A 21,453-nucleotide genomic window follows, 5' to 3' on the forward strand; every position below is an offset into this window, starting at 1 on the left:
TCTTTCCCTCTTTCCTCCTTCCTCTCCTCTTTCTCCCATAAAGGAAAAAGAAACCATATTTCAGTTAGCCAATGAAGTGTGAAGCATAATTACTTAATGTCACTCGAAAATTATGTTTGATATAAAACAAATAAATACAATGAATCTAATGACAGATACACCTAACCAGGTAGGGTGGATGTTCAGAGTCTGCTAAACATTAGCAAGCCACAAACAACTTACAAAAATAATTACGCCTGTAGGAATAATAAATGTAGAAAATTAAGACCTTATAAACTCTGAGGTGGTAGATTCATGTCATGGAAATAAATTACAGAAATGAAGTCCTCTGCTATAATGCTTATTTTGAAAATAAGAATATGCTTCAACATGAATGAAATACGAGGCAACACCTTAAACATAATGCAAATTTCATGTTTGCTTATATGCAAATTTGACCCACATGTGAACACAAATAATTGCATTCAGCTCAACCTCAGAACGCAGTACACAAACATACATACCTTAAACACCTACGAGCTATCTCAGTTCTCCATATGTTATGAGGCACAGCTAGCACATTAGGCTATTAGAACCTTCTGTCAGACATCTCATCACTCTCCTTCCACCCCTTCAAGTAACTCCAAGTTACGATGCTTCCAGTGCCCAATACCATAAGCAAATTTCAAGTATTTTTAAAGGTAAAGTACCACATTTTTTGTAGTATATTTTTTATTTCTTAACCAATTAACATGGGCAAAACTGCTACTGTTTTTATTCAGTTTCTATCTGCTGTCTTTTTAATACATCATTGATGAGCTTTTGAGTGTTATGCCTCTAATCCTATTATCTCTGTAAGCCCTGTGGTTTTTATTGTATGTTTGCCTGACACAAACTTTTCAGGAACACATATTACAGTAGAACAGACTGTATTTATTGCATATAAATAAACACACATCTATATGAAAAATACATATACACATATATATTCAGTTTTGTTTTATTTATATCCTGAGAGTGAGGGAGAAAGAGACAAGTATCCCACACAGGGTCTCACTGTACTGCAGACCTCCCCACCCTCTAGGCTCTCAACCAGCCAGGATCACAGGCACACACACTCTTGCTTGGCACAAAGACATCAACCCCAGATCTGGACTCAGGTCTCCCACATGGGTCCCACATTGCACAGCAGGACTGAACTAACTGCCACAGCTAGAGCTGACTCTATTCCTTCTTTCCTTCCTTCCACCTGTCTTTTCCCCTCACTTTCTTGATTTCTTAGAAAAGAAAGAGGGAGAGAAACAGAGAGAGAGAGAGAAGCACCCGTTACTAGGTCTTCATAGCACAATTCACACCTTAGGCAGCCAGAATCACAGGCATGTACAGGGAGGTCTCAGGACATGAATCCAGGACATGCCCATATAGATTCAGTATCACAGAGAGCTATGTTACCACTATACCACCATTTGGCCCTATATTTATGTTTAAGTCTTTTCAAGCTACTACAGTGCAGCTCTAAACGATGGCGCCTAATAATGTACATGAACTAATCTCTTAACCAAGGATCAAAGGCCCATTTGAGGGGAGATCTCTATAATCACTAGAAATTCCTGACCTATAACCACTAGAAATTTGTTCTACATTACAAATTAATTTTAAAAAATACATTAGGTTCACATTGCTGAATTTACTGGAAATACGCAGTTTAAAAATAGGGAGTCAATGACCCTAATTTCTCTGGTTCACTTTAATCTTCCCTAAATTCTTAGTTCCTGAATACTTTATACTAAATACTTTCCTGTGCAATTTTTTAATTGTCTCTCAAGTGAGCTTTGTTTACTTCCTATCAGATTCTAAACATAGGATTTCATCATGTCTTATACATATTTTTCTTTTATCATTTATAGAGCAGATACTCAGATATTTTTAAGGATTGTTTTCATAGAATATTCTTTTTAACCAACAGAAAGAATGAAATATTATTTCCCATCATGAAGTTTAGTACCTCAACTAGAAAGAACTATGAACAACTATGGTTCTTTATCTTATTTTCAAGAGTTCTTAAGCAAATAGAATGGAAAAAAATATTTTCAACATGTAATTTTTATCCTGTGCAAGTTCCTAAATTTTGCAACAAGGACAATTTGAAAAGGAAAGAAAAATAAAGCCATCATAGAACTATATCCAAATCTTCTCCCTTTTTAAATGATATACATGTTGAGCACCCCTAATCCAAAAATTCAAAATTGAAATTGCCCAAATTTCCAAAACACTTTGAGCATCAGCAAGATGCTACAACTGAAAAATTCTACGTCTGAACCCATATGATGTTCATGGCCAAAATGCTTCAATAGAAAAATATAAAATTAGAGCATGAGCATAAGGTATGTATGAAACATAAATGAACTTTGTGTTTAGACTTGGGTCCAATCCTCCAAATATGTCATTAAGAATATGCAAATATTCCCAGGACCAGCAGATGGCATAATGGTTATGTTGGTGGACTCCTACATGGCTAACCATGGTTCAAGACCCAGAACCAGTGACCTGAAGCCCACATCTAACATGTGTCCATGCACGCCCAGAGTCCCAAAAGGAGAACAGAGAAGGGACAGCGGTGTGGCCATCCTCCCTGAAGGGTAATTTCTCACTTTCTGTCTCTTCTGTCTCTCTCGGGAGAGTGCATAGTGCCCTATAGCAAAAATCTCTATTAAAAAAAAAAAAAAAGAATATGCAAATATTCCTGAATCCAAAAAAAATCTAAAACTCAAAACACTCCCAAGAATTTCATAAAAAGTATACTGAGCCTGTAAACTGTCCCTTTGGATTACCTGATTTCAATGTTTAAAAATGTTTATTTTAATAATTTTGTTCATTAACCACTGGTCTTTGACTATTAACCTTCCTTATTTTCTGCACTACCTTTGGGAATCTAGAACTCTGGTTAATATTTCAGGTTCTTGCACTATCATCCAGGGTGAACCCTCTCTTCACATCCATATAATCTGAATAACGCATATAATTTCCATACTTTTCTATCCACCAAACCAAACAGATAAAATGATCATACTTATTAAAATCATAACACCCAGGGCTGGGGGTTGTGTAGTGGTTAAGGTGCCAGACTTCCACATAGCCAACCGTGGTTCAATTCCTGGGGTTGGTGGCTTGCTTTCTCACTTTCCCTTTCTATCTCTCTGTCTCTCTTTGGTCAAATTAAAAAATAACAACAGCAAATAAAATTAAATAAATAATTCCTTTAAAAAAATCCTGATACTGTTTTCTTGTGACAATTGAAATGATAAAATTAGAACTTTTAATCCTGGAAGAGATCTAAATTATAATTTTTTATTTTACAGGCATGGAAACAAAAGGGCTAGAAGAGTCTGTCGCATGCTTACCTATTTCAAAATCTACAAACACCTTTGATGCCAGAGTGAACATACAGAATTGCAATTATTTTACACTAAAAGGTAAAATGTGCAGAAATGCCTTTAAAACATACCCTTTGCAGATACAAACTGGATCAGTGGGAAAGCTTATTTAAAAGCTCTGAAGTTACTGAATAGAGTAAATGAAAAGAATATCTTATAAATAATTAATGTTCAAATAAACTTCTTCTAGTACTATCTCAAATAAATGAAGGACAGGTTTTACCCACCTCTCGTATGACTTGCTGCAATTCATCTTGCTCCACATTTTTATGTATTTCCTCAGTAGCTGGCACCGATGGGCGTTTCCCAGGCCCTTCTTCCACTTCGGGTTTAGATCCTACAACCTCTGAGAATTCTTCAACTGTTCCAACCTCCTCAGAACTTTCCAAATCGGGGGGTGTCTGCACAGAGCCTGTTCTAGAAGGAGCAGTTGGTGTAAGGGCCACCGACGCTCGGAATATTTTTTTATTTGCCATTAACTGGGGTTTGGGTTTGCCCACTGTGTCACTAGAAGGTACTCCAGTTCTTCTATTAGCGTGAGAAGGACCAGAACATACAGAAGATGACTCTGAGGTCGCTTGGGAGAAAACTGATTCTGAGCTTTCTCCGGGGGGGATTTCAAATCCCATTTCTCCAAGTCCCAGGCCCAATTCAGACTTCAGGTATGACTGTTCTCGCATCAGTTCAGTGACCTGGAGATGAAAAAGCAATTATAACTTTCTCTTCAAATTAAGATTGGTAGTTAAAAAGAAGATTAAAAACCTAGCTCTGATTACTGCCCCAAATCACATAACTTGTGAAGATACATTCAATTTCATTAATTCAGTAATTATTTTATTTAATTCACAAAAGTGGCAGAGAAAATTTAAATTCATATTGAGATCAAGCAATAAAATGGTTTATTTCATTGTCTGGTTGATACAGTGGGATTAAATTTTATTTATCACATAGGTATATACAAATTACTTGTAAGGAAGAGTAACTAGTGAAAACAAAATACGCAGAAAGGCTTTGTCCCCAAATGATCAAATTTGTCTAAAACTCAGTAAAATTTAAGTCTTTTGTTCAAATGTAGTCATTTTACAGATCCAGCTACCTAAAAGACCTAGGAGCAGACCACGAAAGCTCATTTTCCCCATAAATGAATATATTTTACAGGACGTTTTCTCCTTTAGGTGATCAAGATAAATCACTAGTACAATTAAACTGGCTTTCTACTGGCCTAAGATACCAATGAACATCCCAAGTGTTAAATTCACTTCCTATCAGTTTAACTAACTTATCAAATTCTGTATTTAAAACAAATAAACATACATTTAATCTACACTAGGAAAACTGTGTTTATGAACATTTAATCATTCCCTTCCCCAGTGATTTAAGAGGAGAGAGGCTTACTGGTTCCATTACATTCAATGGAGAAGGGTATGACAAGTTATCAGCACTTCTACTGCCACACATTCCCTGAAAAAGTAAGAACAATAGATATATATGTATGTATGTATATAGTTTTCCAATTGAAAGTGTTTATAACAAAATGAATAAGCTACTTATTCCCCCAAAGTGTCCCTTTATGTAACAAAGGTCTTCCTCAACTGTTATGGAATGCTATAAACTGCATCACTATGAACTAAAGGCTGATACCACAAGGTGCATGGAAGATGTTCTGGCGCTCTGCTGTCAACAACATACGTTTTTCAGAATAAAGATAAAGTCAATGGAAAAATATATTCATTAATGATATTGACATATTCTTATTCTATGGTATACGTGTGTGTGTGTGTGTGTGTATAGAGTTGTTTTGTTTATCTACTCCATATGTGTATATTCATTCATTTATTTTTAGCAAAACCAAATATATTATTAAAGTAACAAAGAAAACTATTTGAACATTTCAAAGCAACATATTCTGCAGTTTCAAAAATACTAGCAAAAATAAGAATATATGTTGAAGTTCAAATTTTGTGGAAAGGAACATTAGAAGAAACATGGTACAAAATTTAAAGTTTTTTTTTTTTTTAATCTTTGCTTTTTCTTTTATGAGAGAGAGAGAAGGAAAGGGGAAATGATAGGAAAAGGCATCTATGACAATGACTCCTGTGTTGTGATCCTCCTGCCCCAGTAACTCAATTAACAAGGATTCTAAGTGTATGCAAACATATCTGGCATGTTCAGGTAGTCCTGGGATCAGAACTCGGCCCTCCCCTGTGGCTTCCAGTTTACCAAGCAGTGGTGCTACTTGTGTGCCACCATGGTTAGGCTCAAGTATTATTTCTTTTTATTCTCTTGGTCAGATACATGTTTTATATATAGACATCACATTTGACTCACAAAAAAAAAAAAAAATATATATATATATAAGTAAGAGTCTAAAATAATTGGAATATTTAAAGGGAATAGTTCTTTATCTAAAGGCAAAAAAAGGAGGGAAGAATGAGTAAAATGGCCCCTCAAAATGGCCCCTTACACATCCCTTTGCCACCATTAATCCCTTGAACCTGTGCCACAGAGCAGGGAGCAGCAGTAGTCAGTGAGACAAACAAAGGCAGGAAGAATTCCTCAAACTTCTAGCTGCCTTCTGCCCACCCAAGAGTATTAAAATTTCAGTTTCCTGAAACATGCAACTCTTACTCCCTTCTGTTCAACCTCTCCAGCTCAGCCCGAGGTGCACCAGGTCTGGAGAGACTGGGAAATGAATCAACATCTAAAATGACAATAAATACTTCTCAGATTGGAAGACAAGGCCTTCTACCAAAAAACATCTGAGAAGTAGAGCTCTTCTTCTCGCCTGACACTCTAAAATCGACACCAGAAAAGTAGTAAAAAGTGTTTAAAACATCAGATGAATAAAAACCAGTGTGGAGGCACAAGAAATATGGGAAAACAAGGAAACACTTTTCCCTCAACAGAATAGAGCAACTCTTCTTCAACCACTGACAGCACAAAAGCACTTGCAGGAACACAGAAAAAGAATTCAGAATATTAATGGTGATAAAAATGAGGAACTCTTTCTGGGATTTGAAGGACAAATTAGATACCATAAAAAAAGAACCAGTTAGAATTTTAGAGGTGAAGACAGTAATACAGGAAATCAAGCCCTCCCTCTAAAGTATTAATAGCAGCCTGAACATGCAGGAGACAAAATCTCTTTGCTGATAGACAAAAACATACAGAGACTAAAAGTGAAGGGCTGACGTTGCATGAAGATATTCCATGCAAATAGAAAAAAAAAAAAGTCTGGAGTTGTGACACTGATACCAGACAAAATAACCTTTAAGAAGAGACAGAGAAGGACATTATCTAGTACTAAAAGGACTAATTCACCAAGAAGATATAACAATTATAAGTATAGCTATGTACCCAACTCAGGAGCACCCAGATATGTGAAAGAAAGACTGTCAGATCTAAAGTGAGAGAGAGAGACTGCAACACATTAATCATTGTGCAACTCATTACCCCACTCAATACCCTTCGGACAGATCATCTAGAGAAAAAATAAGCAAAGAGATACAGGATCTAAATGACACCATAAATGAAATGAACTTGACAGACATCTATAGAACTTCCACTAAATAATCACAAAATATACATTTTTCTAATCCTTGCATGGGCTCAAATGACAGGGCACAAAATGAGCCTTTACAAATTCAAAGGCATAAAATCTATATCCTGCACCTTATTCAACTATGATGGAATTAAACTTGGGGTTTATTTCAGAAAAAAAAAATCTCGAAAATACACAGGCATATAGAAATTAAACAACCTACTCCTGAAAGATTTCACAAACACTGAAGAAATTAAGACTGAAATCTAAAGATTCATTGAAAACGATGATAACAAGTCCATGAGTTTCCATAATTTATGGGACACAGAAAAAGCAGTCATAAGAGGGACGTTCATAGCAATTAGGGAACATTAAAAAATGGAAAGGTGACAAGTAGACAACCTGAAAACATGCCTCAGGGAATGGTAAAAAGAATGAAATACTTCAAAAAATGTCAGGAAAAAAAGGAATAAAGAAGATTTGTGCAGAAATAAATGAAATAGAGAATAAACAAACTATACAGAAAATAAATGAAACCAAAAGCCAGTTCTTTGAGAAGATAAACAAAATTGATACACTGCTTGCTAGGCTAATTAAGAAAGGAACCAGGTAAATCGAATTCACAATGAAACAGGCAATATTACAACAGACATAACAGAAATACAAAAGATCATTAGAGAATACTATGAGCAACTATTTGCCAAAAGACAAGAAAACCTGGATAAGATCAACAAATTTCAAGACACATACAATCTACTAAGAAGACATAGAAAGCCGTAATAGACCAATAACAAGCAATGAAATTGAATCAGTAATAAACTCCCAACAAAGAAAAACCCAGGTCCCAATGGTTTCACTTCTGAATTCTACAAAACGTTTAAAGAAGAGCTAACCTCCATTCTCCTCAAACTAGTTTTAAAGATCCGAAAGGAAGGAACCCTCTCAAATTCATTTTATGAAGCCTTCAACACCCTCATCCCCAAAACAGACAGACATAACAAACAAACAAACAAAAAATCAAACTACAGAACAATATCCCTGATGAATATAGATGCAGAAATTCAAAAAGATACTAGAAAATCATATCCAATGACACATTATTGGGTCATTGGAAAAGTCATGATGCATTTTTACAAAGAAAACCACAGAAAAATACAAGACTTTTCTGAAGACCCAATAAAAAGATAATGATGCAAAAGTACCTCCATCTTTCAACTTTACATTGTATTTGCTTCTTCCTTTTGCCCAGAGTAAATAAACTGATTAATAGTCTTTTTGTCTTTGCTAACTAGCTAGAAACCTTTTTGTTTAGATGCTACTTAGCAATGTAACTACCAATCACCAGATCCCTGCCCGGAGCCATGGGGACCATTAAACAAAGGTCTGGACAATGCCCTTAGAAATTATTAACCTGCCCAATTCAGCTTCTGTAACTGCTTTCACATAGGAACTCACTCCCTTTCCTCTCCACCCACTTCTCATTTTCCATTGTAATCACCATGTGGACCCAAAATTTATTGTGACCTTTGCATTTATAAGCAGATCTCTCTGGGCTGTGGGGTTTTTGAGAGACACAAGTCCTTCAGCAGTCGGCCAGCCTATTACAAACTCCTATAATTTGGCTATGTCTAAATGTCCTCTTATTTCGTCCTGATTAGACTACAACAGTACACCAGGACCAGGTAGGCTTTATTCCAGGGATGCAAGGATGGTTCAACATATGCAAATCCACAAATGTAATACACTTTATTAACAGAAAAATAAGTATATAACCTATCAAAGGATGCAGAAAAAAAAGTATTCAATAAAATACAACATCCTTTTATGATTAAGACTCACAGTAAAACTGGCATAAAAGGAACATTTCTCAACACAGTACAAGCTATATACGAAAAACCATTATTAACATCATACTGAATGGAACAAAAACTGGAACAAGACAAGGCTTCTCACTTTCTCCAATCCTTTTCAACATTTTAATAGTACTGAAAGTCCTAACCAATGCCATCAGACAAGAGAATAAAATAAAAGTCATTCAAATAGGGAAAAAAAGAACTCAAATTATCCCTATTTGCAGATAACATGATTATATACATAGAAAATCTAAAAGAATCTTTAAAAAAAAAACTCCTGGAAGTGTTAAAAGCAATCCTATTTACAACAGTCACAAAAAGCATAAAATATTTAGGAATAAACCTAACCAAAAAGGTCAGGACAGTCCTCTACAATGAAAACTATGAAAAACTATAAAAAGAAATTGAAAATGACACAAAAAATTGGAAAGACATCCCATGTTCCTGGATGGGAAGAATATAATCAAAATGTCAATCTTACTCAAATTAATATACAAATGTAATGCAATCCCAATCAAATTACCAGAGATATTCTTCACCAATTTAGAAAAAACAAATCAGAATTTGTCTGGAATCATAAAAGACCTCCATATTGCCAAAACAATTCTGTCAAGAAGAGTGGAGGAACCAGCAGTTAGTGTAATGGCTATGTCGCTGGACTCCCACATAGTTGACCGCGGTTCGCGTCCCAGACCCAGTGGCTTAAAACTCACACCGGGCGCGTGTGCATGCGTGCCCAAGATCCCAAGAGAAGAAAGGAGAAGAAGGGATTGCGGTGTGGCGATCCCTCCAGGGGGGTGGTTTCTCGCTTTCTGTCTCTCTGTCTGGCAAGCGCATGTGCCCTATACCAAAAACCTCTCTCAAAAAAAAAAAAAAAAAGACTGGAGTAGAAGGCATCTCACTTCTTGACCCCAGAAGGTATTACAAAGCTGTGATAATCCAAACAGCATGGTAGTGGCACAAAAACAGGGGCGTGGACCAATGGAACAGGATAGATACCCCAGAAATAAACCCCAAAACACTTATGCAACTGATTTTTGAGAAAGGACACCAGTCAATCCAGTGGGGAAAAGAAAATCTCTTTAGCAAATGGTGTTGGAAAAAATGGGTAACTGGGTATTCACCTGCAGAAAGATGACACTGAACCCCTGTCTTTTACCATTAAAGAAAATCCATTCAAAATGAATCAAAGATCTAAACTAAGGCCTCAAACTATTAATCTACCTGTGGACAAAAAAGAAAACTCTCCAAGAGGAAATTCTTGGAGACACTGGAGAAGGCAAACAGTTCTTAAACAAGACCCCCCAAAACATAGGCAAAAATCCCCAAATCCAAAAAAAAAATAAAACCCCCAAAGCAAGAGTACATCAGATTAAAATTTACTGCACAGCAAAAGAAACAATAATTAGAGTAAATCAGCAACCCTCAAAATGGGAGACTATATATGCAAACTATGCCTCAGATAAGGGACTGATAACCAGAATATACTGGGAACATAAGTGGCTTAACCCTCCCCCCCAAAAAAAAACAATAAAAAGATCAACCCAATTAAAAGATAGGCCAATGAGTTGAACAGACAACTCTCTAAGGAAGACATATGAACAGCCAAAATGCATATGGAAAAATGCTTAACATCCCTTATCATAAAGGAGATGTAAATCAAAATCACAATGAGACACCACGTGACCTGAGTCAGAATAGCTAAGATTAAGAAAATAATAAGTGCAGGTGAGGCAGTGGTGAAAAAAAGAACTCTCCTACTCTCCTACACTGCTGGTGGGCATGTAAATTAGTACAGCCACTGTGGAGAACAATATGGAGATTCCTCAAAGACCTACAAATATTATGTTGTCAGGACAATCATAACATATTTTTCTGGTTTTCTATGCAAAAATGCATCATGACTTTCCAGATGACCCAACAGAACTGCCATACTGGGGACGGCAGCTGACATGGTGGTTAAGGCAATGGACTCTCACATGGCTAACTGCAGTCCAAGTCCTGGACCTAGAGGCTGGCTTTCACTTTCCCTTCCTTTCTTTGTCTCTCTCTGGTCAAGTTAAATAATAATAGTAACACTTAATAAAACTAAAATAAGTAAATGCCAAATAAATACCAAATAAAAGAAATGCCAAAAAATCCAGCAATTCCACTGCTGGGTATCTACCCAAAAGACAGGAATATACTCAGCTGAAAAACTATTTGCACACCCATGTTCATTGCAGCATTATTCACAATTGCTAAGACATGGAACCAATCCAATGTCCACAAACAGATGAATGGACTGAAAAAATGCACAATGTATACACTATGCAATACTACTTTGCCATAAAAAAAAAATGAGCCCCTGGCATTTGATAGAAAATGGACGAATATGGAAGATTTATTGCTAAGCGAAGCACATAAGACTATGAAAGAGAGGTATTACATGTCCCCACTCAATATATACCAAATGTCTGCACTGTGCCCTATGACAGAAACTTTAAGATCAGAAGATAAAAAAACATGGAGAACAATTGTGAGTACTGAACACAGTATGGGAGGAAGATGGGAAATGGGGGAGGGTGTGGGGAAGAAAATCAAGGGGAAAAAGAAAGAAACCAGACATTTAAGGGTCACGAAAAGAGAAAAATATCTTTTGATGTTAACGTTTATGATAATATCTTTATTGGACTAATATCCAGTGTATCCATGCTAGGAAAATTTATTTTGAATGTTACAATGATACATAGTGATGGAATGTATAAATATATATATGCATCTGTGTGTGTGTGTGTATATATATACATATATATGTATAAAACACACATATATATACAACTGAACTTCTATATTGATCAATCTTCTTTCCTATTATTAAAAAGTATCATTAAGTGGCCAGCAGATGGCATAGTGGTTACGTTGCTGGATTCCCACATGGCTGGCTTCGATGTTGAGACATGGAGCTGATGGGTCAAAAATCACCAGTCTGTATGTGTGTGTGCCCAAGATCCTGGGAGGAGAATGGATTACGTTATGACCATCCCCCTTGAGGGGTGATTTCTCATTTTCCTTCTCAGTGTCTCTTTCTCTCTCCAGTGAGTACACATGCTCTTAGGCAAAAATCTCTTTTAAAAAAGTTATTAAAATTCTTTACTGCAGGGGCCGACAGATGATACAGTGGTTAAGGTACTGCACTCCCACATGTCCCACTGTGGTTTGAGCCCCAAACTGGACAGCTTGAAATCATGTAAGGCATGTGTTTGTGTGCACGTTCATGTACACAAAATCCTAAGAGAATAATGGAAAAAAAGGGACTGTGGTGTGAGATGATCCCCTTGGGGGGTTATTTCTCACCTTTCCTCTCTCTGTCTATGTCTCTCCCCAGGAAGGGCAAGTGCCCTACAGTTAAAAACAAACAAAAAACAAAAAGAAAAACCTTCATTGTACTTGAAATGTAAATATACTAAAATTGCAAAGGTAAGTATAATGAATAAGAAAATTATCACAACATGCATATTCAACTGATTTATGGGAAAGCTCACTAAATATTCGGCACGTTTCTAATGTCATCTAATATCATTATCATAACTGTTTTAAAACGAAGGTACTTGTTCTCAAGTCCATGGAACATTACAGATGAGTCCTTAGTGAAAACCACCGACATCCCTGAGGGTGCATACCATGAGCGCAGAGGGGCGGAAGGGTGAAGGCGCACGCATGGCACGAAGCTGCTCCTCTAGGCCCAGCAGCCGCTCCTCCAGCTGCAGCTCCAGGTCCTGAAGTTCCATCCGGACTGAATTTCTTAAACTCTGGAGCTGATCAACTTCAAACCTACAGGCGCAAAGTTAGAAAAAAGCAGTTTGGAGATTCCTACTCACAACTGTTGACAACTGCTATAAGCTAACAGAAGGTATTGAAATACTACATTTTACAAACAGGCATAGTAGCAACTATTGTGTCCAGGGAAAGTAATGATGCATTTTTGCACAGAAAAATATGAGAAACTATATCATGACTTTCTTGATAACCCAATCGGTGTAACTACTAGGACAATCTTCTCTCTCTCCTTTATTTTCTCTCACAAATATCCCAAACACCGAAAAACAGGTCTTGACCACCACCTTCCCTAAGACGCTGAAAGCACAGAAGTTTAATTTGTAAAACACCATGTAAGCCTTATTTTGTCTCCATTGGTTCACAAAACAGAGTATGCAGCAATAGGAATAAAAGCTAGCTTTTGAAAAAACATAAGCTGAAAATGCTTCTTTGATTGAAAATCCTTTTGAGTTAATACATATGCTTACCTCTCTTCCTCCGTCATATGATGATAAACCATGGTTTGCTGACGCAGCATAGCCAATTCTAAGTCCATCATTTGTGTTCTAAACAAATTCAGGCTCCGCCTCATTACTTGGAGCTCCTGAAAAGTATTCTGAAATGCAACATAACAGAATTACACTTTCAGATCATACAACTTAGTTTGTAACCCAAAGATTTAAGGAAGTACTTACTTCATAAAGAGGTAGAATAGATGATTTCTGAGTACTATACGGAGCAGCAGCAAATTCGGGTCCTCTCATCATAGGGTACTTCAAAAAAGTGAAAGTAGAATTTAAAAACTCCAGATTACCAAAGGCAATAAAAAGGCAGAATTAGGGCCCACTTATTTTCTCTTTCAGACAAAAAACAAAAGCAAAACAAACACACACACACACACACACACACACACACACACACTCAAAAAAACTAAAAAGACCTTCATATTGTAAGCAAGAACCAAAAAGATCAGCCCCACTGTCACCTAGTACTCCTACAGCTCCAAGTTTAAGTCATCTTATCTGAGAGGAGGAGGAGACAAAGGAATGATTATAGCTTACATCCATTAGGTCACCGGGAAAGTTATGATGTATTTTTTTGTTTTCCTATGCAAAAATGCATCATGACTTTTCTGACAACCCAGTATGTCTGACAGGACTTCCCTCTTGCCTTGAAAGTAAAAAAAAAAAAAAGAACAAAAACGAAACTCAAAAATGTAGAAGCAACTGCAAATGTCATCATGAGATTACAGTAATGACTGCATGCTGGAGAGAACAGCCAGTAACATCACACTCTTAGACCTTTGCTCATCTGTTACATGCCACTGCTTTAGATAGTGAGGCTAAAAGGCATTCCCAGGCTTCCTTTGTTCTCACAATATATGGAAAAAGAAAAGTAAAATATTATAATATGACAGGTTGCTATGATGGAAACAAACAAACATTGAGATCAGGTAAGCTTTTTGAACAGTGGTGACACCAGAACTGAGCCTTCACAGTAAACAGACTTGGTCACTCCAAGAAGGACAAGGGGCTGGGGTGGGGAAGGGGGGGGCGGTATTCGGTTATAAAAACATAGGCATGGGGGCCAGCAGGTGGCTTAGTGATAAGGGAAGTGGATTCCCACATGGCCAACTATGGCTCAAGTCCTGTAACTGGTGGTTTAAAACTCACATCGGGCACGTGCGCATGTGTGCCCAAAATCCTAAAAGGAGAATGGAGGAGAAGGAATTTCAGCAGGGCTGTATTCCCTGGGGGATAGTGATTTCTCACTTTCTGTCTCTCTGTTCCTCTCTGTCTCTCTCGCGAGCCCACATGCCCCAAGCAAAAGTCTCTTTCTCAAAGGAAAAAAAAAAAAAAAAAAAAGTCATGTGCAGTCAGGGCAGAAGGCACTGAGGCCTGCATGCAGTCCAAGGTGGCTGGGGCACACACCTTAGGAACTGGAATGGACAGTCAAGACCAGGTTACGCAGGGTGTCTATTTCCTGGGGGGGAGGTGGGCATGGGCAGATTTATTAGCTGACTTCTCCGTGGAACATCCAAGAGTTAGACAGCACAGCTAGAGCAGAAGAACAAGTCGCCGAGAAAGTAGGTGAACCATGAGCATGCTCCTGGAAAGGGCCTTTCTACATAATTACAGCTCAATGCTTACATATCTCAGTCATAAATAAACCTACATTTTATAAAGAGGAAGAGGAAACACCCACATTCTGGTTAGCATGCAATCATTAGGAACAACTGTCATGAGGATAAAACCTGTAAGTAAAGGTTATAACTTTATTTTTGCAGCTTCCTGTTAGCTATTTCATGGCAATGAGACCTCTATTACATGCTTTATAGGCCTTCCAACTCCCCAATGAACATACTCATCATGACATTATATTGTCATTTTCTGCAATTCCTCGATTATCTAAATATATATAAGCTCAGAGAGAGAGTTAGAAAGAAAATGTGAAACCATGGCCTTATGGTTAAGGGAGTTGATCCATATGAACAGTAGTTCCAATCCTGGTCCTAGTGGTTTGAAAAACATCATAGGCAGGTACACATGCATGCCCCAAATCCTAACGGGATGGAGAAACAGAGAAGGGACTGTGACATGAATACAGCCCACTGGTGGGTGCTTTCTTCCTCTCCCTCCTTCTCCTCCTGTGGCAAGCACATGCTCCTCTGGCATTTTTTTTTTTTTTAAGAAAGAAAACATGAAAGTAAGGCTGAAGACAACTTACTTATTTCCAGTTTTCCCCTTTTTAAAAAAAATTATTTCCAGACTAATAGATCTGAGTCCCATGACTTTAAAAGCAACAAGACATACAGGACATTTTCAATCAAATTCATACTTTACCTTATTTTTTTCTGTTCTGGAAAAGTTCCAGCCTTTGAGTTCAGTGGAAGGAGACTACTTCTGTGCCAGGAGACCAGCATGAGGGGTCAGTAGGTGAGTGGAAAGCTTAGTCATAGAGAACATGAAGAGAACTTAGAAAAGGAAGAGGTGGTCAACACATTCAAATGGCATAGAGAAGGAGAGAAAGGACTCTGAGAGGGAAGATTTTTAAATAAAAGGGCCAGCTTAAGAACATTTCTGGACTTGGTCAACACAATAGAGGAGAGGCTGAAAAAGGGAGGATGTCTAATGAGAAAAACCTCTCCTCTAGGAAGAGAGGGAGATTATGAGCAAGGTAACTTTGTTCAGGATGAGTTACAGCTTTTCCCTTTAAACAGGAAGGAAGAGTGTAGGAGGAGGGCAGGTACAGATAGGTTTAGGCATGCAAGAAAATAAAACTGAGGGAGTTCAGGTCTGATGAGTCTTAGCTTCTAAGCAAATTAAGAGGCACTTGAAGCCATAAAAGAAACAAGTTCGTAAGAAAGATACACCTTTTCTCATACCTGTGAAAGATTCTGTAGTGAGCTTCTAATATCATGCAACACTCTTCGCAGCTGCATCTCTATGGCAGAAGGAGGATTCACAGCAGACACTCGATAAGGGTAGGCAGCATGTCTGGGTGAGTAAGGACACCCGAAAGGGGATGTGAAGGCACTACAGGTGGCCCCTGATATATTGGGAACGCTATGAGTGCTTAGAGTTCTCATGTGCTCACACAGGGGTCTTTCCGGCCACTCGGAGTGGACAGAGTGAAGCGAGCAGGTGGACTGAGAGATCGGTGCAGAAACAAACTGTGAAAAGGCTGGAGTCCTTCCAGGAGGGCTCTCCTCCACCTGGGTCAGCTCACCCTGGGAGGCTTCTTCTTTCCTCACAGATGATGGGGAGATGAAGATAGTGGATTTAACTAAAGACTGCCCATCATGCTCGACCACTCCTTTTTCCAATTCCTGTTCCTCTTCGGGTGTGTACTTATAGGTGAAGGAAGGTGGGCTACATCTGGTCTCTTTTCCAGGAGATAACCGAACGTTGACCGAAGACACGACCCTCACTGGGCTCAGCAAGGTGGTTGGTAAAGACTGAGACCTTCTTAAAGGATACCCAGCTTTTGCAAGTAAGTACCTTTGTTTCAAGAGATCTTTAGATTTGATCAGGCTACGCCCTGCTCTTTGACTGGACAGGCTACAAACCTTCATTTGAGCTCTCTGCAAGGCTGTATTAACTCTGTCCACAGAAGAGGGGGGTCCCGTTGTATTTTCAGAGCTCCTGTCACTAGGGGTAGCTTCAATAGAGGCTAGAGATTTCAGAATATGGTGTGTGGTATACTGAGTAAATTCACACTCGCTGCCTTTATCCACATCGCTCTCAGCACTTGCTTCCCTCTGGAGCTCTGCTGTCTGTTCAGGGGACAAATCTTCTCCCACCTCAGGGATTTCAGAAACATCATTCCCTGGACTGCAGGGGGGCTGCTTAGCTCCTGTGCTCTCGTCAGTCTCACACTGAGGGACATCTTGGCTGTCTGACTCTCTCTTGTCAGCAACTGGGGCTGCCTTCTCCTTCCCTTTCTGAAGTGGCATGAGAGACTCCTCCTCTGATTCATTGAAATAAGGCTGGTCTTGTACTGTTGGTGTAACAAGGTCTTCACCAAATGATGTGACTGTTGTCTCACTGTCACAACTATCAGCACTACTCCCCATGGCTTGCAAGGGCTCATGAACCTGAGAAAGGACGACAGGTAGAAAAGTGATGGTTAAGAGAAATAGCATTAATAAAATACCAAACTGATACAAGGCTTCTCTGTATTTTAATGGTCTCCTCTGACTCAGTTGCGGCCCTGGGGATGCTTGAACTGTTTTACCATCCTGATCAGCAACCACAACCCCTTTCCCTGCCACGTTCTCTCAAAGATTATTTCAGATCTTCACTATTTTCCTTAAATTCCCTTTTCAATACCCTCCTATTCATTTAACACACGATGCTGGCTCAGGGAAAACGGACCAAAACTCCTTAACATTCTTCTACACCGAAAGGCTTCCCCATATCGCTGCCCAGCACTCCCCGCTTCTCTCTATGCTAAAAGGAGATCTTGTTCCTTCTGACCGAGCTAATCCTTCCAACCTCCATTTCTGATCTCCTTCTTTCCAGGCTCTAGGTATTTCTCTAGTTTCATCCCAGATTTTTCTGGACCAAACTCTCCTCTCTTTATAGTCCCTTCCCTTAGCTGAGTAACTTCTCCATGTTTAAAAAAACCAAAAAGACCTGTCAGTCACACTTAAGCCACTTACTTGGAGAAAAAAACAAAGCAAAACAAACAAACAAAAACACGGTTAATATTCCTAACTTCTTTCACCTTCAATTTCCTCTCCAATGATGCTTTTGCCCATTTACCCCGTCAGAACTACTCTTTCCTAACGGCCACAACCCTACCTTTCCATCTGAAGACCACAGATGTCCTTCTGAAAGTCCCCCCTCCATCTCTTGAGTTTTAGTCTACTTAATTATTCGGACTCTCTTTAAGTATATGTCATCTATTTACTCCATAAGTGCTGTTTCTAAAGGCTCTTTTTAAGTTCTTTCTCATTCTAATTTTCATTAAAATTTGCTCATAGACATTTTGAATGCTTTTTTTTGTTCCTTTTGTACACTCTACATATAAACCATTAACTCCGTGAGGATGCAGGTGTGCCTGTTTTCCAGGTTATCTAACAAAGACTAACATAAAAGTCAGAATAACATCCCATAAGCTAGGATCCATAATAAGCAGATTAGAGATCAAAGAAATCCCTATTTATTGGAGTCTAAAAATTAAAAAGGAGAAGCTTTTCTTTATCTCACATTCACTCTTTCTCTTATTTTTGCTTCAGAGAGAGGAAGAATTAGTGAAACCTAAAATTTATAGTCAAATGCCTAGGTATCTATATATCAGAAGAGTTTCATTTTTACTATCATTTGAAAAATACAAATTAGACACAATCCATCTTTAAACTAAAAAAATTATCATGAAATGAAGGGGAGGTTGATCATAGTGCCTATCACAATAGAAAAGTTTACCTGAAGATGGTTAAGAGAGAGGCAGTCCGTAGGGTCTTCAGCAAAACCACTGCTATCAGAATGCTGACTCGCAGTACGCAACAGGTGATCTGCCAGTAAAAAAAGGAATTATAAAGACCGCTACATCGAGCAATATTATTACAGATATGATTTCAAAAAGAGAAAAGACCTTCAACACTGAATCCTTTCTGGAAAACTATGTATTACTTATGCAAAACTGTGGCTTCAAAGCACAGGAAATAAGTCAAATTCAAACAAAAAGTGAATCAGATCTTCTATCAGCAACTCTCAGTATTCAGTTGTTAATTAACTTCTAATTATAATGTACCATGACAAATGCAAATACTGTGTTTTCCTTAGAGGCCATCTAGCCGAAATAAAAAATGGCTCTACTATAAACGACTTTGGAAGTTCCAAAGTAAAATATTTCCACTATATAAGTAAGTAAAGATGTTCAGAGGTAAAATGAGAAGTTTATATGAAGTTATATTAAAAAAATCATATAATCTTCCTGATAAGAAAGTAAGAATTAAGGCCAAGAAATTTAATAATCTGAAATGTCAAGGATAGTTACATGTCTCTGATGTTTCCAGCGTGCAAACATTTTTAAGTTCTGAAACAATTCTTTCATAATAATTACATGGAACTCAAGTAGATTCAACTAGTACAGAACACTGTTAATCTAATAAAATACGTCTGTTTATTCTTTTGCCTTAGACTCCAATTCCTGGCAAGTATATCCTGAAAAAAGTTTCAAATAAGTGAAAAGCCCACTAAGTGCAGCAAGCGAGATCCCATTCCATACATGTGAACAACTACTACAATGGAGAGGCTTTTCTGTTATTACATTTCCTAGAGGAGATTTTCTCTTTTTTTGGAGAGGATTTGCTATAGGGCACGTGTGCTCGCCAGAGATACAGAGAGAGGCAGAGAGACAGAAAGCAAGAAATAACCCCCCCCCCCCAGGGGGGGATGGCCACGCTGCAATCCCTTCTCCTCCATTCTCCTCTCGGGATCTTGGGCACGCATGCACACGCACCCGGCATGAGTTTAAGCCACCAGGTCTGGGACTCGAACCACGGTTGGCTACATGGGAGTTCAGTGATATATCCATTACGCTAACTGCTGGTCCCTAGAGGAGATGTTTTATGAGAAAGCAAAGTTCTGCAGAAGTTCAAAAGCAAAAGGCTAAGCAAAGTATGTTTACCAAAATCCACATTCGTTTAAGATTTGAACCATTCTGAGAAAGACCCAGATAATACAAATGAGTAAAATCCAGAATCAATTATGGTTTTCCTGATTTTTAAAAGCATCCCACTGTTGCCCCAGGTGCCATGGAATAATGTTTGTCCCATTAAAAAGTTAGAATAATACTGTAATACCATTTTGATATTACCAAAACTGCATAATGAAATACAGGGATTACTCCTTATCTTTGATAAGTATAGGTAAACTGGAATAATTATGAAACTGACTTGTAATAAGCTGTTACCATCAGTACTAACTAGGCAATATATTCACTGAGAAAATGATTAACACCTTATGTCATAGCAGTTACCACAGTAATTATGTGTTTGCATGTCTCTCTTTTTTAAAAGAAACTACTGGGTTGTCGGGAAAGTCATGACATATTTTTCTATGCAAAAATGCATCGTGACTTTCCTGATAGATTGTAAACCTTCTGAAGTCAGGAAGCTTATTTGTTCTTTGTATGCCAGTACCTAGAACAAGCTGGAAATAAATCCTATTTGCTGAAAGAATGGATGACGACTATTTCCTTAAAGTGGCAGTAGAATTAAGCAGTCACTACAGTGATTTCGAAGTGAAACTGGCTAGCTGGGTGGGCAAAGGGCATTTGTCAGATCGCCCGGGAAGCCACAGTGAGCAGCTCAGCCTCAGGCTCTCCCTGCCAAGATCTGTTCTGTCTGCACCGGAGAACAGCTTGTGCTGAGTTCCCTTCACAGCTGTGGAGCCCTGTCTACTGAGTCCACAGTTTAGGCCACAATGGAGGCTGTTACGGCTTCAGACCTGCTGCCCGGCAGTGGAAAGAACAAGAGACCCGGGCACACCTTCCTGCTTTGTTTCATAATCAGAAGCAGTAACTTTTCTTGTCCATGAAATGGGATGATAACGGTCCTTCTCTACTTTTCACAGGACTACTTTAGGAACTAATTAGAACATATGTGAACTACTCAATATTTTGTAAACTATAAATCATAATTTTAGTCAGATGTTTCTGTTTCAGAGAAACACAGTTCATTACGGAAAATGGTAGAAAAAGGAGTAGACCTCTGTTCTGAAAATATAACATTTATTTCTAATTTAAAATACAATGTCAGAGGAAAGATTCATAAGGAAAAGACAAAAATCTCAAAACTTTACTGTCCGATATTATAAAGAAATAAAACAGAACACCTGTCTAGTCTCTGCTAAAGAAAATATTGAGGTTGGCCCTATAGCCAAGCGGTTAAGAGTCCTGGGTCCAGGATGGCTGGCTGAGGTTTGAATCTAAGTGCTAGCAGCTTGAAAACAAACCGGGTATGTGTGTTCCCTAACTCCCAGTGGGATGGAGAAATGGAGAAGGGATTGCAGCATTACCACACTCCACTTAAGTGTCTTCTTCCTCTGTCTCTGAGAATGCACATGCTCTTTGGCACTTAAAAAATTTTGTGTGTCTTCTATAATAAGAAAATTGTTTGACAGCTCTCAACATATCTACCAAATGTTAGTTGGTGACATGCGTTAAGTCACTAAACTGCTCTAGGCTTCGGTCCAGACTGAATTTGAGATTAAACAGAATTTCAGCTTCAAAAGTCCTAGTACTAAAGTACTGTATTTTTTTTTAAACCTGTGAAATAATTATAATAGTAATTCTGCAATTGTGATTAATCTGTAATACTTGCATATCACATCACCAA

At 38.1% G+C, this 21,453-nt stretch overlaps 1 protein-coding gene across 3 annotated transcripts in view; it reads right to left on the bottom strand.

Annotated features, from left to right (window-relative positions):
• The window catches only part of LOC102480838 (protein ITPRID2), a 53,353-nt gene that overhangs the window by 7,266 nt on the left and 24,634 nt on the right, over positions 1-21,453 (bottom strand). For 2 of the 3 annotated variants that reach the window (XM_014589007.2, XM_014589009.2), the window contains exons 10-16: positions 18,536-18,624; positions 15,991-17,202; positions 13,301-13,378; positions 13,094-13,221; positions 12,470-12,620; positions 4,809-4,874; positions 3,641-4,105 (exon numbers count right to left, since the gene is read on the bottom strand). In XM_014589007.2, coding sequence (XP_014444493.1) covers positions 3,641-4,105; positions 4,809-4,874; positions 12,470-12,620; positions 13,094-13,221; positions 13,301-13,378; positions 15,991-17,202; positions 18,536-18,624 — 2,189 coding nt within the window. The remainder of the gene's footprint in view (positions 1-3,640; positions 4,106-4,808; positions 4,875-12,469; positions 12,621-13,093; positions 13,222-13,300; positions 13,379-15,990; positions 17,203-18,535; positions 18,625-21,453) is intronic. The other variant, XM_014589008.2, reaches the window with a different exon arrangement.

The sequence above is a fragment of the Tupaia chinensis genome, unplaced genomic scaffold (genome assembly GCF_000334495.1).
Source record: "Tupaia chinensis unplaced genomic scaffold, TupChi_1.0 Scaffold000322_1, whole genome shotgun sequence".
NCBI lineage: Eukaryota > Metazoa > Chordata > Mammalia > Scandentia > Tupaiidae > Tupaia > Tupaia belangeri.